The sequence below is a fragment of the Rhopalosiphum maidis genome, chromosome 4 (genome assembly GCF_003676215.2).
Source record: "Rhopalosiphum maidis isolate BTI-1 chromosome 4, ASM367621v3, whole genome shotgun sequence".
Taxonomy (NCBI): domain Eukaryota; kingdom Metazoa; phylum Arthropoda; class Insecta; order Hemiptera; family Aphididae; genus Rhopalosiphum; species Rhopalosiphum maidis.
The window spans coordinates 1697298-1721764 of NC_040880.1; the positions used below are offsets into that span (position 1 = coordinate 1697298).

A 24467-nucleotide genomic window follows, 5' to 3' on the forward strand; every position below is an offset into this window, starting at 1 on the left:
GTTAAATCACTGGTAATAATATAACTAGTAAGTTGAGTTATATATCAATATTATGATAGAATGTTAAAGAACTAATTTTCGATAGTGTATTGTATAATTTGTATATGGTACATAAATGTTTATATTATAATGTATAGTATAAGCATATTTGTTCATTTTTGAATTTTGTGGTGGTTGTGATGTATTATGTTGAAATATTTTTAATCATTTCAATTAGGTTGTGAAGAATATGATTTATCTTGTCTTTAAAATTTGTAATATTAGGTAATAATAATATAACAGATAATGCTTTTTATATTTTATTTATTATAATATAATTTAAATTAAATTATACACTTATATACTAATTACAAAGTAAAAAAACCACACATTTTTAAATTTAAATATAAAAAGTGTGTTTTTATCACTATTTCATTTTATATTACACTGGTGCTCTTTATGGTGATGATTACATTATAATGTATGAAACTATAAACTTATTTCACCTTTAGTTTAAAAAAATAAAAAAAAGTACATAGGTAAAATATATATATATTTAAATATGGTATATATTTATACATCTAAATCTTAATATATATTACTTTATAATTTAATTGACTTACCATTAGATATTGGCCAAAAATAGGGTTTTTATAATATGTATACCACAATATTTTTCCAAGTAGTAAAACTTGAGAGTTTTGCAAAATTATATTGCATATTTTACAATATTAAAACACGTTAACATAAAAGTATATAATAAAGTTTTGAAAATTTATCATCATAGACTTTCAGTGATTTTCCATTGATTGTCTGAATAAGTATGAGCACTTGGATTTTTTTCAGAATTGTATTCATTATTTCTATGATTAATTGGAGAATTATCACTTAGTGAAGCAAGGCTATCGTTAACTTGAGAAGGTGATTCTTCGTAGTTAAAACTAAAAGTCTTTGTAGGTGCTTGAAAACCTATATCTGGTTTTTGTGTACTTTTAGCTATGTATTTTAAATACGCATTTAGTTTGTCGTTAACAACTACTTTTTTCCCTTTCAATTTTTCATCTAAATTTGAAGACGGCACGCTATCAGTACTTTCTAATGATTCTTTATGACGCCTTTGTAATATATTTGATGGCGGCGTTGTTTGTGTGTTTGGACTCTGAGTGTTGTATTGTGAGCTAACTACATGAAACGAGTCTTCTGACGATTGGTTTGAATCTTTTTTATTTGTTGGTTCTCCATATGAGTTAATCGTTGTTAATTGAGAATTATCTGGATATGAAACTGAGTTTGATATACTGCTATAAGAGCCTTGAATATCTCCATTGCCTTTAGGTGAACCATAAGTAATTGAAGGAATTGGAGCACTAAACTGAGTGCGAGAACTAAATAAATTTCCTATATTAAATGATTCTAAGTTGTTATTATGAGAAGAAGACCCGAACGAACTAAATGATCCTGATGTTGGGGTTCCATAAGACGACGATGGTATATTTGATGGCACACCATATGACGATGAAGGTCCATTAGAAGGTGCTCCATATGCAGTTGATGGGACAGGAAGTGAAACGGAAGGAGTTATTGAAATTGAATGAGAAGATGGAGCACTATAGCTATTTGTCGGTACTCCATAAGATGTGGCTGGTGGTGATGGTGCTCCATAAGAAGACGATGGTGATGACGGTGCACCGTATGATGATGAAGGCTGTGATGGGGCACCGTAGGATGACGATGGTTGTGATGGTGCGCCGTAGGACGATGATGGTTGTGATGGTGCGCCGTAGGACGATGATGGTTGTGATGGTGCGCCGTATGATGATGATGGTTGTGATGGTGCGCCGTATGATGACGAAGGTTGTGATGGGGTGCCGTATGATGACGAGGGTTGTGATGGGGCGCCGTAGAACGACGAGGGTTGTGATGGTGCGCCGTATGACGACGAGGGTTGTGATGGTGCGCCGTATGACGACGAGGGTTGTGATGGTGCGCCGTATGACGACGAGGGTTGTGATGGGGCGCCGTATGACGATGAGGGTTGTGATGGTGCGCCGTAGGACGACGATGGTTGTGATGGTGCACCGTATGATGGTGACGGTCGTGACGGTGCGCCGTATGATGACGATGGTTGTGAGGGTGCGCCATATGAAGAGGACGGTTGTGGTGGTGCGCCGTAAGACGACGAGGGTTGTGATGGGGCACCATAGGATGATGACGGTCGTGCCGGTGCGCCGTATGATGACGATGGTTGTGAGGGTGCGCCATATGAAGAGGATGGTTGTGATGGTGCACCATATGATGACGATGGTTGTGGGGGTGCGCCATATGATGAGGATGGTTGTGATGGTGCACCATATGATGACGATGGTTGTGGGGGTGCGCCATATGATGACGACGGTGGAGATGGTGCACCATAAGAAGAAGATAGCAATGGAGCATCATATGTTAAAGAAGGGAAAGTTTTCAAAGAAGATGATCCATATGAAGGTGTTTGACTTTGTGAAGGTGCTCCATAAGAAGATGATGGCGGTGCTCCATATGAAGACGATGGCGGTGCTCCATATGAAGATGACGGCGGAGCTCCATACGATGATGATGGAGGTGCTCCATACGATGATGATGGAGGTGCTCCATACGATGATGATGGAGGCGCTCCATATGAAGATGATGGTGGTGCTCCATATGACGACGATGGTGGTGCCCCATATGAAGTAGAAGGCTTAAATCCTCCTCCAGATGGTGGCCCATAACCTTGGTTTGGTGGTCCGTAAGATTGCGATGGTTTTGATGGAGGACCATATACTGGTTTAGGAGGTCCATATTTTGTTTTTGGCGGTGGTCCGTATACGGGTTTTGGAGGACCATAATTTGGTTTTGGAGGTCCATAATTTGGTTTTGGTGGACCATATTTTGGCTTTGGAGGAGGTCCATATTTAGGTTTTGGTGGTGGACCATAAACTGGTTTGGACCAACCATTAGATTTTGGTGGTCCATAATTAGGCCTGGGTCTTGATGGCTTTGGTGGTCCATACTTCGAAGAGGGTTCTCTTCGTATTCTAATAAGAGACTTATCTTCAGCTTCTACTATGTTATAGAAACTTATTAAAGTAGTCAGTAATAATATCTGTAACAAAAACAAATGGGTACTTATTTAATTGAAAATTAATGTAGTTGGAAAGTCTGTGGTTAAAAATATTGTCATATCAAAAAAGCGAGGTGTTGCTATGAGTAGTAATTTCTGTCATAAAAATCCAAATAATAATAATTTAGATTTTAATAATATTTTCAAAAAACAAGAATAAAATATTTCTAAATTATAAGTTAATAATCTGTCTCATAAAAAAATGTATCAAATTATAATCGGCAACAATTTATGTTTCTCATTAAATTTTAAATTATTTTACAATTTTGGAAACTATAAGACATTTTAGTTTTAAAGTTTTATAATATAATTTTTAGTTTAGTATATTAAAATACCTTAATTATTAAATAAATACATTTTTATTAACCTAGCCTCTTGAGTGTATATTAAATATACATTTTCAAATTCGATGATTTATTATTGCATTTACATTTTATAATACTAGTTTTGGTTGGCCCATCAATTTTTTTATATTACACTTTTTAGTATATGAATTATCGGTATTCGTTTGTGATTTAGTTAATTTATATATACACATTGTGTGCGCGAATAACATACTATAATATAATATTGTATACATAGTGTATTGTGTGTATACGTACAAGCAAACATATATAAAATATAAATGTATAGAGAATTTGCTGTTAAATTATATTTTAAATTTAAATTTAATGGTTGCGAAGTATAATTAAAATTATGTTTATTATGTATAAGGTATAACTTATGAGATACTGTTAAACCATTTAATTAACAGTAGAATGTACAAGAAATTTCTAAAATTGTAAAGAAGTTTTCACACGTCATTATTGGTAGGTAGCTACATAGGTAAATAAGTAAATAATTCTTGTATGAATGTGACATATAGATACGTATTTTTAAAATTTTTTGAACTCAATAATTTTTGTTTTAAGTGTATACGAAGTTGAATGAATTTTAGTACCTAATATAAAAATAATATACGTGTTTATAAAATTTATAAAAGATATTTTATTAATCGACGTGGGTAATTATTATGGAAATAATAATTTATTTAATAATGTAGCTTATATTATAAGGGCTGTATATAAACTGCGAAAAAAAAAAATTAAAATTAACATTAAAAAACTGCGACACTTTACTTTATATATATATATATATATATACAATACATATAGATACTGAGAGATAGGTATATAATATATTATATACCTATGTGTTATTATGTACATATATCATTTAATTAATATGTTATGTTGGAGACAAATTTGTAAGGAAAATCCAAATTTATTTTTAAGTTTTAATGCAATATACTAAATATCGGCTCCTTTACAAGTACAAGATTATCAAAAGTTAGGTTAGTACGTGCTGTATTGTGTAATATTGTATTTAAAATGGAACTTATAAAAATGTTTAGTCAAAATGGCAAACAATTATTGGTGCTAAACAATTTTAAATTTAAATTTAAATATAATTCCAAAATAAGTGATTATTCAACATTAATTTTCGCAAAGAAAACATGCAGAGCGCCAGAGCCAATAAATTGGTTTTAACGAAAATATTATTCTACAAGAAAAATTATTGCTGGTACATAATCTATAGCTACTATAGCTATACCATTACCATAACATATATATATATAATCAAATGATTAACGTATATGTGTTATCGTATCGGTTTTGTACATAGTATCTATATACAGAATGATTCTTTTATCAAACAACACTCATTATTTCAAAAAGTATGAATGTTTTTGAAAATATTTTTTTTACATAGTTTCAAGTTGTTAAAAAACAAGGTTTTTTATTAAAAATTTATATTTTTAAATATTTTTTATCCTTATAATTTTTTAAGTTTTTTACTTTTTTGAATGAGAACATAGTGTTTTAATTTCATATTCCAAAGCAGAATAATTTTCTGAGTATTTTGATACATAAAATTAAAAATTAGGGTGAGTAGTTAATGAGTTATACTTATTTAAAGTTTAGACAAGCGGAGCAGTGGACAAACATTTTGCGGGTAACCCCGTACCACTCCACTCCGCGCAACTAAACTTTAAATACGTATAACTCATAAACTACTCGCCCTAAATTCGATTTTAATGTATCAAAATACTCAAAAAATTATTCTGCTTTGGAATATAAAATTAAAACACTATGTTCTCATTCAAAAAAGTAAAAAACTTAAAAAATTATAAGGATAAAAAATATAAATTTTTAATAAAAACATTGTTTTTTAACAACTTGAAACTATGTAAAAAAATATTTTCAAAAACATTAATACTTTTTGTAATAATGTGTGTTGTTTGATAAAAGAATCACCCTGTATATATATAATAAATTGTAGCAGTTTGTATAATGTATCTTATCGGTTTTGTCACAGTTTACATATAGGTTTTTAGAAAAGGTGTAATTTTATCACAGTTTACCATCTCCCTATATAAGTATTATTTAAGATTGTAAGAATTTTAGGTAATAAAATATAAATAGCTCTAGCTTAGAGTAGTGATTACTATATTGATTTATCGCCAGGAAGATTTTTTTCGTTTATTATTATTAAAATGTTTCAGCACAATGGGTGCTATTAAAAGTACAGTAAATTACAATTACAATTTAGTTTTTACATTTATATTAGTAATAAAAGGTTAGTTTAATTCGTAGTTTTAAGTTTGATATTATTAGTGTTGATTATTTTCATCTTTCCATAAGGGCTCTTCAGTGTACGTTTGAAGGACGTCTTGAGGCAGTCGGGCTCACAGTCGCCTATTTTTGTTTTCCTTCCTAGTTGATAATGACGAGCTCCGTCCGAGTCTTTCAGCTTGGCAAGAAAACTTTTAAGTTGGGTTTTAATCCAGATATTTATTAGGGTTATTACAGTGTCATCGTGTATTTGGCAATTTATTATAAACTAAGGAGCTCAGGAAGATTTAAAAATATGTATCGAATGAAAGATAAGTAAACATTTTAGGAATGAATAGAAATTAAAATTGAATACACGATTAAAGATAAAATATGAAATTAATAATCTTGTATCAATTTTTTATGTGCCTTGTTAATACAATATAAAACAAGATAGATTCAAATTGAATTCAAAAACCATTTATTTATACTAAGAAGTAGTGATATTATAATAGAGATTTAATATTGGTTTTAAAATTATTTTTTTAATGTTTTATATTTTCCATGTACAATATTATTTATACACTGTGGTAAAAAAAGATCCGGTGGTTTCATGAAACATTTGTATTGATCTTAAATTTTATATCGTTAGTTTTTTGAAAATTTCAAGTTCCAGATTTACCTAATAGTTTCTTTGTATGTTTAGAATTATGATGCAAAAACTGCGATAATTGTTTAGAAATCTGAGTTTCTTGATATCGTATTATGTGTCTTGCTAATGAATCCCCATCATTAATTGCCTATCAATAAACTATTTATCAACTGGTTATTTTATTGTTATTTATAAAAATATAAGATATTATTTTAAATATTATTAAATTTTATTATTTTATCACAATTATGATTTTGAGCCTCGGCTGTATTGTAATAAAATTAAATAAAAATACATTTTTTTAAATGCCTTGCATACATTATACAATTATTAAAAGCAAACTGAACTCCGCTCACATTCGTTTTTATTTTTAATGTGACGGTTTATTATTGCTTTCGAATATTAATTGAATGTAAATAATATAATAATAATAATAATAATAATATTCCACAATCCTGTACCAAAGCGAAATTAGTTTTCAACATCTGGTCTCTGTATCCTGTTATTTGTGTTTATTGAGATTAATAGTTTTTTTTTATGAAATGCGCATAATATTATAATATAAATGTTCAAGGAACATAAATAAATAAATATTTGATTTAATTTTTCTGAAGAACGGATTGTGAGACCAAAAGCCCAGTACCCACCACATTAATTTACCTAATAAAGTATTGTCATATAATAGCGTCAACCGTTTAAGTGTTTGGTTTTGGTAGACACTTTAGAAATCGAAAATATTATGAAAAGTCATGCCGCTCTGATGACTGATTAAATTCCTAAATTATTTATGTATTTGACATTGACACATCATTTTTTTTGCATTCTAGTATATTCTACGGTATTTTTGTACAATTAAAACTTGCATAAAATCTCATTTTTTTTTACTCGAGTAGGATTTAAGTTGTCTGATTTTTTTTATTATTTGATGTTGTGTAATGAACAAATGTATAGAATACCATACCATTTATACGTATAACAGTTCATATAGGTACTCTACAATAATATGACATTTGTTTATTGAGAGGTGTTTAGATTTCGTTATGGCTTTGTTCTCTACAACGATTACTTACGGTACTTGCACAGCACACGAGACGAGACTTACCTGGTTTTACGAAAGAGATTCCAATAAGACGGATATAATGTCTTATATAGCGGTGATCACACGTAAAGCGGAAACCCATTGTAATTGAAATAATACATCTATATCTATATATTTATTTTTTATAATTTGTTAACCTCGTGCCCATATGAAAGTAGAATAATGAGATCGGGCCATCGGGGCATCGTTATGAATATTACAACATACAAATATAGGTAGATATACCGGATGTTCAGGACAACATTTCTGACCACTGGTTCTAGTTGATGTGTTGACCTTCATCTACTGGCACCGATTCTTCGACCTATGTTTATGACCCCTTGTTTTTTCTTTCTAATATGATTAAGAATAGTAACCCCATTGATGAGATTGAATTCAATTTTTTTTAATTTAGAAACTATTAAAAACTATACTCTATAGATAATAAAAATAAAAAAATTATTCAAAAAAAGTTGCATCGGTATCACTTAGTAAAATGTAAATTATTTAATTTATTCGTTTATATTATGATTTTAGTGTTATATTATATCAGTAAACTAATTAATAAATATAATATAGAATAAATTCAATTATTAAAAGTTTTAAACCGATGACACATTAACAATCAAATTATTTAAAACAGTTGAAACCTATTATTGAAATCATAACTGTGATATAACTATACACTTTACATCACAAAGTAGATTTAAAAATTCGTTAGTAAAACGAAACAGTTTGAGGATTTCTTGTATTTAAATGACAGTATAATTTTTTTGATTATCATCTAATTGAAAATGTATAATTATATTTATAATGCTTGTTGGTACTATTGTTTCCACTTTATTATGTTATTTCAAATTTCAATACGTATACCGAGTTAAGTAAGACAGGTTATCTTTGAAAAGACAAATAAATTACATTTCAAATACTATACAAACGATATTAATTGACATATGTGAAAAATAGAATTATACTTTCACTGGAAATCATTGTTATTCATTTTTATAGAACAGTATTAAAATAGTGTTGATGGACGACTATTCTATTATATTCGGCTGAATAAAACATTTGGGAGTTATAACTTTTTAATACAGTAATCACTGATCGTGTAGTGTATATAAGAAAGTTAAAATATAATAAGTTATAAAAAATGTGATTTAAATCATTGGACGTACTAATTACTTTATAAATTTCATTAATATTGGCTACGTATCTAAACTATATTATGTTTTCGTACCTGCTTATTAAATTAACTTCGAGTCCTTATTCTGTTTGAAATGTGTAAATTTAGTGAGTATAGTAACTAATAATTTACTTACTGCCAACATTGGATCAATATAAATTAAATTATGTTTTTATACCTATTATTAATTTACAAAAGAAAATCGTTTGAGTTAATGTAATGTATATAATAGTGATTATACTTGTATAATTTAAAAATATTTTTTTCACTAATATTTTAATTTGAGGAATGTAAAATTATTTTACGAGCAAATGTCAATATTATAAAATTTAAACTTAAATAAAGTATACTTTGTGAATATTATTACAAATCGTTTACTAATACTTAAAATTGTATTTATTTTATTAAAATATAAAAATTTTAAATTGTTTAATTTTTCATAATACAAAAATAACTAAATTAAATTAATTTGTTTTAAATTATAAGCTATGTACATGTGCCTAAAAATGAAATTAATTTTTCATATAAACAGGTTACTTAGAAAATTTTAAATGGCGATCCATTTTAAATAGATTAAAGATTAGATTTAAATGGTATTTTTAAGAAGTTATTTTATAAATGACTTAATATTTTTCATTAAAATTGCTTACATCCGTAGTGACTTATACAAGAGACACGTAGATTGAGAAGCTGTAGGTTGCTATTTTTATATATTATACAATTTTTTTTAATTCATCTCTCATTTAAATATTAAATATAACTTTTACATTTTATTTTTATCAAATAATATTTGACAGTAGGTTCTTATTTTTTAGATGAGTTGTAAAGAATTTTCTTTTTAACTGATTATTGAGTATTTTAATTTAGTTTAAAGGTATTTATTTTTTATTTTTAGTACTTATTAAGTTACTCGACTGCCGTAAATATTCAACTAAATATGTTCAATTATTTTCATTCTCTCTTAATACTTGAAAAACGTTTTTATAAGCGTGTAGATTGCAAATCTAGATTATATCATATTTATATTTATCGTATAAACTATTTATAGTATAGAATTTAACTGCATATGAAATGAATTATTTTAAATTTAAAATTCATAGTGAATAGACTTTATCTAATGTAAGCTTGTGGCATGGTGAAAAAAGTGAGGAACTAGTGCAAAGCTTACAATTTGTAAACTTTCCGGACTTTTTTTTTAAAATTTTTTTTCTTGAAATTGTATGTAATATAATATATTAATAATAAATAAAAAAAAACAACTAAAAAAATATTTCAAATGTTTTATAATAATATATTATAACAAACAAAAAATAAATAAATTATTGTTATGAGTATTGAAATATATAAAGCAATAAAGCATTATAGATAAAACATCACATTATGGAGATTATTGGAAAAGTCTATGGTGTAGCGATCAGGTAGCGAAGAAGCCCTAGTATAGGCCTATAGTATAAATATATAACCGTGATGAATGTTTTTAAAAGTATTGTACTGTTATTACTTATTATTTATTTAATATTGTTATACGCTACCTGCTATACAGCTTTGTTTATATAAATTTAAAATTCTTTGTATATTATATTTAATAATACATTTCAGTACAAGTAAATAGTACGATATGTAATTTATTATAAAAATGGTATACGAGTTGTTGTAGTATTATATACATGGATCTATTATTGCTTTTTTAATAGTAATTAAGAAAAAGTTAAACAGTTTTTCTTGGTTATTAATATGTAAGTTTGTATATATTATAGACACAAATATTGATTTTAAAATATCCAACATTGGCTCCAAAATCCTAGATAAAATAACAACAAATTAAATTGATAGTTTGATGTAATTAATATTTTAATTTATAACTAATTGATTATTACAAGTCTATCAACACTGGGAATATTTGTATTATTTAATTAATTAAATATTCATATTAACATACTACTAGATGTAGATTATATTAGTATATGGTTTATATGAACATTATGATTAAAAAAAAAATATATATTTTAAAGAGTACCTCGTGCATTAATAATTAGTTAGTATTTCACTACGTGAAATTAGATTATTTTAAAATCAAATGCTAAAAATATTAATAAATAATAATGTATTAATAAATGATCATTAATGAAATCTTCGCGGAAAACCGTGAAAGTATAAAAGATATTAAATTCACTCGTAAAATTAGGAAGGAAGGGGGTCTTCTCTTTTGTCATCTAAGAAAAGTGAAAATGAATGTCTTACCTTCGTGTGATTTATGTGCTTTTATTTATATGGATTTTTAAAATTAATTTCTATTTTAACGGTTGCTTCTTAATATAGTTATTACGTGTTTTACTTATTTGTTCTTTGATTTTCAGCTATAAATTAAAGTGAAAAATGGTCACGTATAGATACTGTTTATTAATTATTTAATCAAAATTACATTTTTTTAAGATAAATTATATTATATTTAGAATAAAATAATTGCCCATTTCATATATGATTTGTTATATTAATCTATATAAACCTAAGTATTATTAATTTATTTAATCTAAAGTTAAATATAAAATTAATAGATACCTCTAACTTAAGTATGAGAGAATTAGACTGTTTAAACTTATCTTGTTAAACTATTGTTATTTTAATAATATTTATATTTATTACATTTTTGATAATAATTATAATAGTTATAATCTAAACTAAATGAATGCATGATCAAAATTTTCAAAAAAACCCTAAATTATACTTTGAAAAATTTATTTAAAAAAAATTATGCAAGTATCTATTTTAAATCAGTTGGCAATCAACATTAAAATAAATTTTACATTCAATTAAAAACTAAAAATCTTAAGAAAAACTATTTATATCTTTGACCAATATTTTTTGTTTTATACCAAAAATTAAAATTATTTAATTGAAGAAAAGTATTTCAACTAAATTGTTTGTATCTTATTTTGAATATGTATTTACTATAATTATAAGTACATTTTGTGGGATTAAACTTCTGTTCTTGACATATATTTTTATGTAATAAAAGAGTGAAATGTAGTTTGTTGAATTTGGGTTTTAGACTCCTTCCGAATTGCGCCTATGGACTCGAGTATCAATTACCAATATTGTTTTAATAATTTTTCACAGAAGAAAATTAATAAATAAATATATAATCTTTACTTCCAGATGTGAGTGTCAATGTACTCATAGACTTTTTATGAACGATTTTATGCTTTTATTTTATGCATTTATTATTTAATCATTTTTCTTCACGAAATATACAAAAATATTAACCATTAGTTCTATCTATTTTCTTTGTAAGTTTTTTTGATGACTCAAGTATTTTTTTCTTTATTTGCAAATAAATTAGGCAAAATACATACCAACAGCCTAGGTTAATCCTATACCTATTCATTTGTAAGTCTGAGTTTAAATGAGTTGGAACATTTATTAAAGATTAATTATATTTAAAAAATGTACATTTAACTTTTATACAATTTTTAAAAATTAAATTAAATTAAACATGATTAAGTAGTAAATCTATTTTTTTTGCAACTTTTTATTAGTTTTTATTTATCCTTCTAAAACACATTTAATAATGTATTTGTTTTTAACACTGAATAATATTAATAAGTCTTCATTGTGTATGAAAGTTAAAAGTTTATGTTGACTCAATATATTAATATTGATATTTTGGAGGATTGTTTTAATAGTAAAAAGACTCATGTATTATATCTAAAAGTATCAAATTCTTTAGGAAATTGTGTAAACATAAAGGAAGGTAATATTAAATGTTAGAATTATATGTATCTAAACATTTGCAGTAAGAAAATAAGTATACTTTTATATATCTTTTTTAAACATTCAGTCATTTAAATTTTTGGTTTTTCCATTTTACGACATTACAAACAAAATAAATCCAAGTTTATTTCATTAGAGATTGCTATATAATTGAATATTAATGGAGGGAAGCCTATAAAATCGTTATCTTTATAAATATTTTGAAATTTTACATTAATTTTAAAGTTTACGTAGTTAGATAGTTATGGTGTATAGATCTGTAGAGAGTGATTCTTTATTTAATCCATTTGTATGGATAATTTTTCTATTGTTTAACTATTAAATTGTTATTATTAATGATATTGCTCTATTGATAAATACAATTATTCAAATACTATTTGAAATGAAGATAAGTATTATCCATTAATTATTTCTCATCTATAATATATATATTTTAAGTGCTTTGGTGTTAATATCAGTCAAAATATATTATTTTAAAACAATGCGTGATTTATATCGATTAATAGTTAGTCTTTTATGTATTCGTTTTAAATAGTTCTAAATTACTTACTGTTTGAGCAATCCGTTTAGCCATCGTGTTATTGTTTGTTCTATCCTAGGACAGGTAATAATGTGAACAAAAAAAAAAATAAAAGAAAAAATAACCGTATAGACTTCACCAAATGTCGAACGACTTCAATGCACAAATAATAAAGTAAAAAGTAAAATAACACCGTTAATAGTAACTTTAGCTGATTATATATAACCGACAACTGTGATGAACTTTACCGTAGGTACACGGTTGCTAACACTTAGCGCGCACTAACCGCGGATTGTAAATGTAGCGGCGTCCTGGAGCCCACTGCTGGTTCGTCGAGTTGTCTCGCCGGACGTCTTCTTCTCTCGCCAACGTTCTGCAGCGTAGCACCCGGAACTTACTTTCCCACTTACACTCCGTGAAAAATACCACGATAGCCGTAATCCCATAAACCCACTGAACATTTTTTTTAGTTTTTGTATACTTCTCTCTCTCTCTCTTACTCTACCTCGCTTGTAATTGATATGTAGCTGACCGTGAATAATATAATAATACGCGCGCGCAATTCCGTTCCGAGTTCCTCAGTCCATTACTGTCCATGGTAGTACGAAACTTTCATCGTGTCAAAAGAAAGCCATGAGGTGTGTAATTAAGATTGTTTTGCATGGCGGTGACTAACTGTGTAACGTCTGTGATGGACCAGTTTCTGATGCACAAATCACCTAAAAAAATATTGAATAAATTCCAGAATATGTGTTTTTTATAATAATAATTATCATTTTTGTGAAGTATTTGAGTAACAGTGTTTTAATACTTTTTAGACTCTGAGTGGGGAGAATGAATAAATGTATTGGTTTTACAATGACGTGTGTTTTTAGTTTTATTTTTAGTACCTGTCATCAGCCGCGTAGCCAGGAGGTGTTACAGGTGTAGTAATAACCCTCCCCCAGCTGTGGTATACTCATAGATTTAAATTTTTCTTTTTTATTAATAATAATAATATTAAGATTGTTCTCATAAACCATTATCTATTCACTTTTAATGCATCAATTAATTTTGAATAACACCCCCGCCCCCTTTGAAATTCCTAGCTATGCGCCTACTTGTCATTATTCATGATGATCACTCATTGCCGTTTAAAGTTGAAACAATATTTCAATGATCAACTTTTAGGGTGGTGTCTGATAGTAAATTGGATCTAGTTTACATGAGTGACAAAACAAAAATAGTGAACAAAAATCCCAGTCCTCAAATAATCGCAGAAAAAATGGAATATTTAAGTGCGACAAAATTATTTTGTTGTAATTTGAAAATGGTTAATCGTAGAACTTGTTAGAATTTTTACCAAATATTTGTATCAGCATATTATCTACACATGATTTTTAAATCTCTATGAAATATTAATAGAATTTGTAATTTTCTATAAATGTTGATAAAAAGATGTATTCGTCAAAAAGTTTAAAAGTGTTATACAATAGGTTCTTGTTTTTCAAAAGTTGCTTTTAATAGAACTAAAAAAAAGTTCAGTGTAAAAGCAACCTTCGGGTTTTAATAATTTAAATAATATTTCCACTCTACTAATTATGATAGCGCAACCCTTTGTACCACGCAATTCAAATTATTAACGGTATTATTAAATATTTCTACAACAAGAAGTTAATTTACGTTCGTATTTAATAACTTTGAGACTATTGTGTAATATAATACATTTTTTATGATAAAATTGCATTGAATGAATTAAATTTATTACTAATACATAATGCGTGCTTTAAATTTCCATTGATAATTAATAAATGACAAAGTTGTTTATATTGTAACATTTTAGTTATTTTAATATAACTAGTAAATACAGACAATAACATTATTCGAATTTTCGTAAGGCTTGATTCATATGAATGGTGATTAGAACAAAACTTATATTTGAGGACTCCGGGAAGAGTTACTAAGTAAAATCTAACTAGCTATAAAATTCTATCAAATATTATGCTTATAAATACATCATGTACACATGAATTATGTCAATGTTTTTTATAATACCATAAATAATGTTTCATGAAACTATTTTATACTCAGCAAAAAAGTGATAAAGTTTAAACTTATTTTATTTATAAAGTATAAATTGAAACCGTTATCATGGTATCTCAAGATGCTAAATGGATTATAATTGATACGAAACTAAAACTAAAGCACAAAAAAGTCTCAATAAAATATTACTTTTTTTCTATATAATATTAGTTGACAATAATGAAGACTGTAAATTGATGATGTTCGGGTGGTTTTATATCGACCAAGTTTATCTGGAAATTTTATGCAATGTTATCTAATTCAAACATGTTCTAGAGCACCCGTAGTCAATTTTCAAATTTTTTTTTATTGTTTTCAAGAATCAAATTTAAAAAGAAATGATAAATATTACGTACATACATCTTATAAAAGGCTTAGAAAATCTCTTAAACGTGAGCTAAAATCCCTATATGAACGCCAATTTCTCTCATTAAAACGTCAATACATTTTAAGCGTTCTCTCGCTGCAATTAAAATAAATTATTTTGACCTCTATGTATGCGCATAAAACCTTTAACCCTAATTCGATTACTCAAATTTTTCCTTCTCCATTGAGATATATTTATTGGTGTTTTTTAAAATGTATTTTATAAGTATAAATATTTAATGTATTCTATTTATAGTAACATTCATGTACAAGCACAATTTTGGAAATATAAACTTGTCTTCCGAGTTTAAACAATTATCATCTTTAGTAATCATTTTTGTTTTTTTTATCAATATAATTAAGACTAAGAGTAAGTGTACTTAAATTTTGTTGTTGTACAACGTTATCAAGAGCAAAAACTCATTAAATTATGTTATTAAACACCAAAATTTAATTTTCTTTATATTTTTTTGTGAATTTTAATTGTATTATAGGTCAGTGGTTCTTAACCATAGGGTCGCGACCCAATTTTGGGTTGCCAATAATTTTAAATGGGTCGGCTAAAATTTAAACCGCTATTGAACACTATTTATAAAAAAGTCGCATGAAAAATTTGGTAAATATCTTGGGTCGTCACTACACAAAGGTTAAGGACCGCTGGTATAGGTGGTTAGAAGTTAAAAAAATCGCAAAGTATTTTTGAGTGTTGGATATTATTTATTTAATATAGAACGTGTAAAAAATTTGTTATTAATTGATCATTTTCAAACCAAGTGCGATGGTTCACCTTTTATAAATTCCTTAACGTTCTCCTATTGTTTTTGTTTTGATTTTGTGGCGTATCATTACAAATTATATAAAACATAATTGAATATTATGCTTGAAAAGAGATTATTAGATTTAGATTTGAAAAAAAAATAAGTATGATTATAAGTATTATTCAAGATAATATTCAGGGAAGAGAGGTATTACACTAATAATTATTCGTTTTAGACTATTAAATAAATTTTATCTATAAAAACAGCGTATTTTTGGTCATTTTTAGTAAAAAAAATTTTACACGCGTAGCATGATTAATATAAAATATTTGAGATGCTATTACTCAATTACTCAGTTATTTGTTAACTAAGGAAGTTGGTATGGTTGCCATTTAAAAATCAATAAGATATACTTGTTTTCTGCACATACCTAAAATTTAATATTATAAAAATAAAGCCAAAAGCATAAGTCATTTTTGTGTTCTTAATAAAAAAATATAAACTATTGCTAAAATTGATCATTTTTACGCCGAGTTATGTTAAATGTTTCTCGTCTCAAATTACTATATGGACACAAGCTGTATATCCGTAGTATATTGTATATTTAGAGATCATATGAAAATATATACCTAATTATATAGTGTGTGATACATTTAAGAACAATTGGATAATGCTTATATAAATTATGACTTACGAATGGATTAAATAGACTATTATCAAAATTTTCAAATAAATAAGTCAAATTATGATTTTTAATTGTTTTTCCAAAATATTGTATTAATCCATTAAAACTGAGAATATTTATTTACTAAGATTACAGAATATTTAAAATTAAGATTGGGTAGATATGATTAGGTATATAATCATAACAAACCTTAAAATTGTATTTTTACATACCGTGTGGTATTAAATTTTTTAAGAAATAAAATAACGTATGGTTTCTTATTTGTTCAATAAATATGAAACTAGGATTGTATTTTTTTGATTCAATTCTACGTTTAAAAAGCTTCTATGTGTATTGTGCACTTTAGTACATTACATAATGATAATATTATGATACTAAAGTTTAAATGTTTAATAACCCTTTAAAGTACATCCCGATCATATTTAAAATATCCTAAAAATTATTTAGGAAATTTAAATTTGTATAAAGTAATTAGTTTATTTTTAATCATCACATGTTCTATTGAGTTTGTTACAAAATAATTTGAACATGATTCGTCACGTATTAATAAAAAAAATATAACTGACTTAAATACACCCTTTAAAAATTATTTGTTTTAAAGAGATAAAGACTTAAAAACTTCCTAAATAGTGTTTTTATTCAATATTCTAAGTTTGTAATTGTTGTCAATATTTTCGTCTTAAAATATATGCACTGAAGTTGTAAAAAATAAAAATTTACTTACGCTTCCTTAAACAATTTGCTTAGATAATAGTTTTAAAATAATAACTCTATAAAAGTGACTACCTGTATAGTTTAATAAAGATTTTTTTTACCCATATAATAATAAACATATTTTTTTGATATTACAACGCTCTCTTCTGTGTTCCATATGAATGTAATATTTTCGTACATTTTTTCAATAAGAATATTGTTCCAAATACCATTGTCCAATCGTTTTTCCATACGAATAATATTCTTCTTTAAGAATGATATTCGTTTCGTTCATTTCAATCCCATTGTTCCGATGTAACATGTAATTCTAGCGAAAGTATTCCAATGTGTACGGTATGATATACCTTCATACAAATATTATTATGTATGTGTGTAATACGGCAAACGGGCAAAGTCATCGTTGACGAATTTTCTATAGACAAAAAAAAATATAATATCTTGACGTCAAACATAATTACATTTGGTTTGGTCGAAATATTATGCAAAGTATAGTATTTTACTCGACAATCGACTATCGTTGGGATTAGTACTGTAAGATTGAGTGGGGAGGGGGGCATTTGTAGCGGGTAGCAAATTCACGTAATAATAAAGTATAATAATAGTGTAATATGATATTGAAATGTGTGATGATTATTCCTTTCACTGGAAAAATACACCATTAGCAGTGGCGGCGGCGAATAATCATTACAATAATATAACGAAGTGTTTCTCACGGTGTCTAACCATCATTATCGATGAAGGGGTCACGAGAGGTTTCGGAAAGTGAAATCATTGTTTTTTTGGATGGCACGACCTAAGTCCAATTTTTATTCGGGTGTAGCAAGTGGACATAAATGAATAGAAAGCTACACGCTATGTTTAACTTGAGTCGGAGTCAAGCAGAAACTTAGTAGATGATACTAATCCTACTATCATAAATTTTCTTTTTTTTTTATTTTTATAATATTTTCATTTTTCTTAATAAACGCAACTCGTGATATCTACTTATAATTCTAATTAGCGACTAATTGTCATCATGTAGTTTATGACGTCCAATTAAAAACAATTAATTAAACTAGGTTGAGCTGTTCTTGACGAACTTAATATGTGTGCGAATACATATAAATATACTATACAGTTTCACCAGTCCCGAATTAGCATTGTCTTGTTCCATTCACTGACACCCTCATTCTATGATATACAGAGAAATTCACTGTTCGTCATAACACTGACACATTAAATAATTGCATGTTTACCTCTGACCCCCGGAAGATGTGATTTAAATTCTAATCACAATGGGTAATATTCATAGAACGTTGTCTTGTCACACCTTTAAAATGGAAAGTACGACAGTCGCCGGATTATGATTGATGTGATCTTTATGATGAACCGGTATTTTATTTTTGCGCAGGTATCAGACCTTTGCAACGACTATCGACGGTCTATGAATGCCGAGATTACCGAGTCTATGAATACGTTTTGGGCCGAGTGCTATGAATCATACAAGAACGCATTGGACACCAGGAGTAGACTTGTAGCCGAAAGTCGAAAATCGTTTCAGGTACCTTATAAAACTATTCGTTATTTAATATGCGCAGTAGGTAGGTAGGTACCTATACGCCTTTTTTTAATTTCAATTATTATACAAGTGGGCTTGATTCATTATTTAGAGACTATAGTAATTTGATTACATAATGGCTCATACTATACTTGAAATTTCTATATGTAATTTTGCTTGGCGAATAGATTAGGTGACTCGTGGTTTCTGCTTAACTTTTGGAAGTACCTATTACATACTATAAAATTATTATCGTCGCTCACTTTCTACTTTTGAGTATTAATCTAATTAGCAACATATTAAGCGTATGAATATTTTTCTGTTCAGTTATTAATAAATATATAGCTTAGCTTATCAATTAAATGTTAAACGGTGTGCATTCATTTTGTCACGGTCATTAAACGCGCTTTCATTCAATCTTATCAAAAACACTGAAATTATTTTTAATAATTATGTTATTTTTTAGACATTGATATTAGAACCTTTTAAGATTAAAAAAGAAGAAGAAGAATCAAGAATATATTTAATGGAAAATCAGAAAAAGGCTCAACGATTATTGGTTCGTGCTAAATGGAGACAAATTAAAGGATATCTGTGCGGAGAAAGAGGACCCTGGAAGTCAAGGTTAGTATTTTTTTTTTTTTTTTACTAGGAAATTATAATGTATTTCTTTGACATCTAATATATGTCATTTAGATTAAGTTGGTATAATTTTAATAATAATATTAATATATATGTTGGTATATCATTATGTTATAGCGCGAACTATATATTTAAAACAATAGTATCGTTTTTGAAAGTTACCTACTAACTATGTCGCTTCTAAATTTGACTATATTTTAATTAAGTGTTAAAATTTAATGTAAAATATTTTATATACAAAAATAAATAGTTAACTACCTAAATACCTACGATAATATATTACGTGGTAAGCAAATGTCTTAATAGCTTAATTAAATAATTATTTCGATCTAAATTTGTGTAATGAAAAACCATGATTATTAGTAAGTTGTTCTATTGTATGATATAATAATAATTTATTGATAAGTTTTTTTTGAATCTTTTATTTGTTATTTGGGAATTAATTTTTAAATGATAAAAGTGTCGTATGTGCTGACATAATATATTCAGTATGATATTTTGTGAATGCCAATAGTTTTATAATATGGTGACTATTTGTATATATAAAAGTTTATAACGAATATTACTCTCGTGCGTGATACATAAATTGTTTCGTATTTAATTTAATACGCTTTTGACGGTTAATATTTTTTATAAACAAATTCTTAAACTATTTTAAAATATAACTGTACAAGACACCTACCTATGGCTATATAGTATTGGAATACTTCCGCTCTTAATATAATGTGTATCGATCGATATTCTAGTTTTAAAACATTTTTCTAATTAATAGTAATATAAAATAGCTGAATTAGTTTTATATTTATTTAAAAGTAGAGGAAATCGTATTTAAAATTTGTTTGATAATTATATTATGTGATGTTAGATAAACTTTTTAATGATACAATATTGTGAGTAAGTTGTTATCGAGATTTAATTGAATACAAAAATTGATTGGTGCTGATTAGGTATTATGTACCTTGTAGGTGTTTTTATTGTTTTATTAACTTAATAATATGTGATGAATTTGCATCTTTAGAACTGGGATGAAGACAAAGTGTCTTTAAATCACATTTTTGTTGGTATCCAATAACACTCAATTACATTATTTGCCATTTAGTTTTATAGCGTACTTATTAACTAATGTGTAGTTAATAAGTTGTAACTGTATTGATTACCTGCAGTGATTCGTCAATTGAATAAATCATATCATTCATCACTCTCTTTTTTTAAATGAAACATTTTAAGAAGCTGAATAAAACAAAAATATTTATAAATATATAAATAAACTTTATTTGGGTTTTTATTTTGTTTAACAGTTTGTAATTTAAATAAATAAATATATATATATAATGAATAATATAACATACGTGTCTTTATTCTATATTATAAATTAAATTGGAATTTTTAGCAAAATATATATTTGTATTAAACGTTTATCAATAACCAGTTTTGGTTTTGGTTTCGGGCACAGCTAGCGTATTCTTCAACGGTTTTGAGCCCGTAGGCGCATACCTGACTGGTTCAACTTCAATGGTGTCTACTTTGATAGTTTCTACATCGTCTGTCGATACAGATGGTACGAACACTGCTTGTTGTGCATCAGATTTCTGTACGTATGCGTTGAATCCGTTTGTTGGGTCAGCTGTGTAGTCTACGGTTCTCCTTGTGCCATCGGGTTCAATCAGACTGTATTGTCCCTTGACGACGTCTCCTAGGCGGGTTTCTTGTTGGCTTTTAGAATCGCCAGTTATCTGATCCTGTACCTGGTATGCAAATGTGTATGACGGATCGGGCTGAAATTGAGCTGGTACGACTTGTACAACTTTGGTGACTGGTACAGCTGGTGCGACAAGTTTAGCGGGGGCTACTGCGACGGGAACGGTTTTGGCTGGTGTAACGATTTTGGCTGGGGCAGTGGCGACGACTTTGGCAGCCGGTGCTGCGTATGCCGTGTACGCCACTAACGGTGCTGATTGGTAGAATGGTTGCAGATAAGCCCAAGGGACGGGTCCATGTGACGTGAATGAAGATGCTACATAGGCCGCGGGTGCATCGGTTATAATAACTTCGGCAGCTGAAACCATAGCGGCTACTAAGGGCAGAATAATGAATACCTGAAACATTTTTTAAAATTATTTTTTTTTCAGTTAGTCGGAAAAGACTTTCTTTGAACGTAAAATAATCGATTTAATTTTTTGTCGGCTAAATGTATGTATCATTTACCTTCATGTTGAAGAAGTTGTTGAGTCTGTAAATCGAATACTTCTTGTACTGGTAATAGTAGTACTGTTTGGAGTGATTGACTGTGATGTGATTCAATCTTGATCGGCTCCCATTTATATATTGTTTAAAAGGCCCTCGTGCCCCACCATTTGTAAGGACATTTCGTACGTGTTGATAAATATAATTCATATCGATGAACATGATAATATTAAAGTCTGGTGCCGTGATTAGAATTAAATTATACTTATGTCTCAAACGACCATGATGCATCTTCATAGTTTGGATTTTGCAATGAAATAGATCATTAAGTGAATTTTGTTTTCGAGCCAATTGTACAAATAGAAATTGACCCTTTTATATACTCGGCCAATATATATGTATTATATTGTCATGGAATTATTTGTCTTATTTACATTATTATAATATTATAAAGTGAATAAATAAAAACCAATCATTTAGAGCGAATATAAAAATATTATCAAATTAATGATATTTTAAAATGATATTTGATTAATCACGAAATTTTATCAATATATTTTCATAATAATTATATTGGCAAGCTTAAATTACTTATTTATTGTGGAGTAATTTCTGAATATTAAAACGCGCACGTGAAAGATGGTCCGACACGCATTTACCGAGGACGTTTTTATGGCGTATAATGCATACCTGATATGAGTCTAGGCTGCGGATTAATATATTTGCATTTTTTCAAATGGGAAGTTATAAAACATTAAATAATATTTTGTAGGCTCCTTGTGTATAAGAATATTCTCTATTATAATATATATCATTGAAAATAATAGAAACATATACAACTTAGAATACCAATATACTATTTAAAAAACAATAATAATAATAATAATAATCTGATCTTGAACAAAAAAATATTAAAATCCCACAAACACGAACATTGAACATATAGATACATCACATTCATACACATAATAAATACACAATTGGTTTATTTCTTCACTATTTATTTATTTTAATATAGCATCTTGTAATATAATATTATTTAAGGAAATATATATTTTTATATAAATAGTATTTCCAAATAATAAATATTATACATTTTTTTAAGAAATTTATAATTATAATTAAAACAAGTAAAAATTAAATATGTAATATAATTTTCAAATACTAATTTCATTTATCAGTTATCATATTTAATTTGGAAATTTTGTAATATCTTTATAATTTCAAAAATATAACTTATCTTATGATTATTGCCTTAGCAATTTTCATTTTTAAAAAGCTTAAACTACAATAATCATTTTGAATTTGGCCAAATTATTATGTATATTATCTTAGAATTTACCAAGATTGGCGAAAACGCGAAATGTACTGTTATGCAGTTTTACTGGTATTTGTAAATTTACCGTAACAATATAATTTTACATTACCTATACCTACACTTTAAATATTTTAAACATAATTAAAAATTCTAAAACTGGTTTTGTTAAAAAAAGTTTTAAATATTAAAGTATAGTAATTAGTTCAAACGATTTTTTAGAAATTCAATTTTGAAGTCTTAGTTTTAAAAAAAATAAAATAATCACGTATTCATAATTTCTTAGTTTATAATAATTTGTGTTTATTTAATTTAAAGAAATGAAATTTCCAAAAATATAAATTATATACATTAGGAATCATCATCAAATCATTATCAAATCATAATTGTTATGTTTTAAAAGATTTTTGAATAGTATGAATTGTTAAAAAATGTATATTTGTTGAAATAAATATTTATTTTTCACGGCATATAAAACCTATATTTCACAAAAAATATTTTGTGATTTATATTGTAGCAGAACACAAAACCGTGAATTTTTACATTTTACTTGTCTTATAAAATGAAAATATTATAAGAACTATATAAAACGATTATCAGGATTATCAGTTATTAGAATCCGTTTAAAAATTGTTTGTGATCGGCCAGTTTCACTGACGTAGCCAGGATTTTTCAGGGGCTGATCAATTTTTGTTGTGATTTGTATAGACCATTAAATTTTTTTAAATTTTCTTAATATTTCAGGAGGGCGCAGCCCCTCAGCCTCCTCCCTGGCTACGCCACTGGCAAGTTTGTGGCAGTAGTCTACTCTTTTTAAATTTTAATATTTGTTAACGAGGTATCTCCTATTTATTATTTTTTATTAATATTATATGTAAACAATTTATTTTATATTTTAATATATATATATATCGATTGCGTAAGTGCACACTTGTGTTAAGTGCAGTTTTATCTTATTGATTTAATTCTAAGATTTAATTTCTTTGTATTTAGTTTGAAAGAAATTGAACTATTTTTTAAATATATTTATTAAATTCTTATAACATTTCAAATATGATATCTGAAAAATTTAGAATTGTGTATTATGTATTTTTCCCTTAAAATTTGTCAGCTGTTATTAAAAATGTAATGGTTTATTAATTGATACAACGAAAATAGTAACGAATTGTGTTGTAGACTGTAATAGTATTACATTGTGGGTATTTTTATTTACATTTCATTACTATACAATATACATTATACATTATACATTCATTTAAAACGTATTTCTATCTGTTCATTGAATCAAA

The 24467-nt window shown here is 27.1% G+C and overlaps 3 protein-coding genes across 3 annotated transcripts in view; 1 reads left to right on the forward strand and 2 right to left on the reverse strand.

Annotated features, from left to right (window-relative positions):
- The window catches only part of LOC113550325 (neurobeachin-like protein 2), a 108351-nt gene that overhangs the window by 12647 nt on the left and 71237 nt on the right, over positions 1–24467 (forward strand). Inside the window, exons 32-33 of the mRNA XM_026952072.1 lie at positions 18891–19040; positions 19504–19661. Coding sequence (XP_026807873.1) covers positions 18891–19040; positions 19504–19661 — 308 coding nt within the window. The remainder of the gene's footprint in view (positions 1–18890; positions 19041–19503; positions 19662–24467) is intronic.
- On the reverse strand, positions 395–13270 carry LOC113550327 (sialidase-like). Its single transcript, XM_026952073.1, has 2 exons — positions 12947–13270; positions 395–3100 (listed from the first exon to the last, which is right to left on the reverse strand). The coding sequence occupies exons 1-2, from the start codon at positions 12968–12970 to the stop codon at positions 761–763; spliced, it is 2364 nt and encodes a 787-aa protein (XP_026807874.1). The 5' UTR covers positions 12971–13270; the 3' UTR covers positions 395–760.
- On the reverse strand, positions 21005–22040 carry LOC113550328 (cuticle protein 21-like). Its single transcript, XM_026952074.1, has 2 exons — positions 21885–22040; positions 21005–21775 (listed from the first exon to the last, which is right to left on the reverse strand). The coding sequence occupies exons 1-2, from the start codon at positions 21888–21890 to the stop codon at positions 21098–21100; spliced, it is 684 nt and encodes a 227-aa protein (XP_026807875.1). The 5' UTR covers positions 21891–22040; the 3' UTR covers positions 21005–21097.

Coding starts and splice junctions, on each gene's coding strand:
- LOC113550327 (XM_026952073.1), bottom strand. CDS start 12,970: ATGGCTAAACGGATTGCTCAAACA. Junction 3,101..12,946: donor CTAAACGGATTGCTCAAACA/GTAAGTAATTTA, acceptor TTTTTGTTACAG/ATATTATTACTGACTACTTT.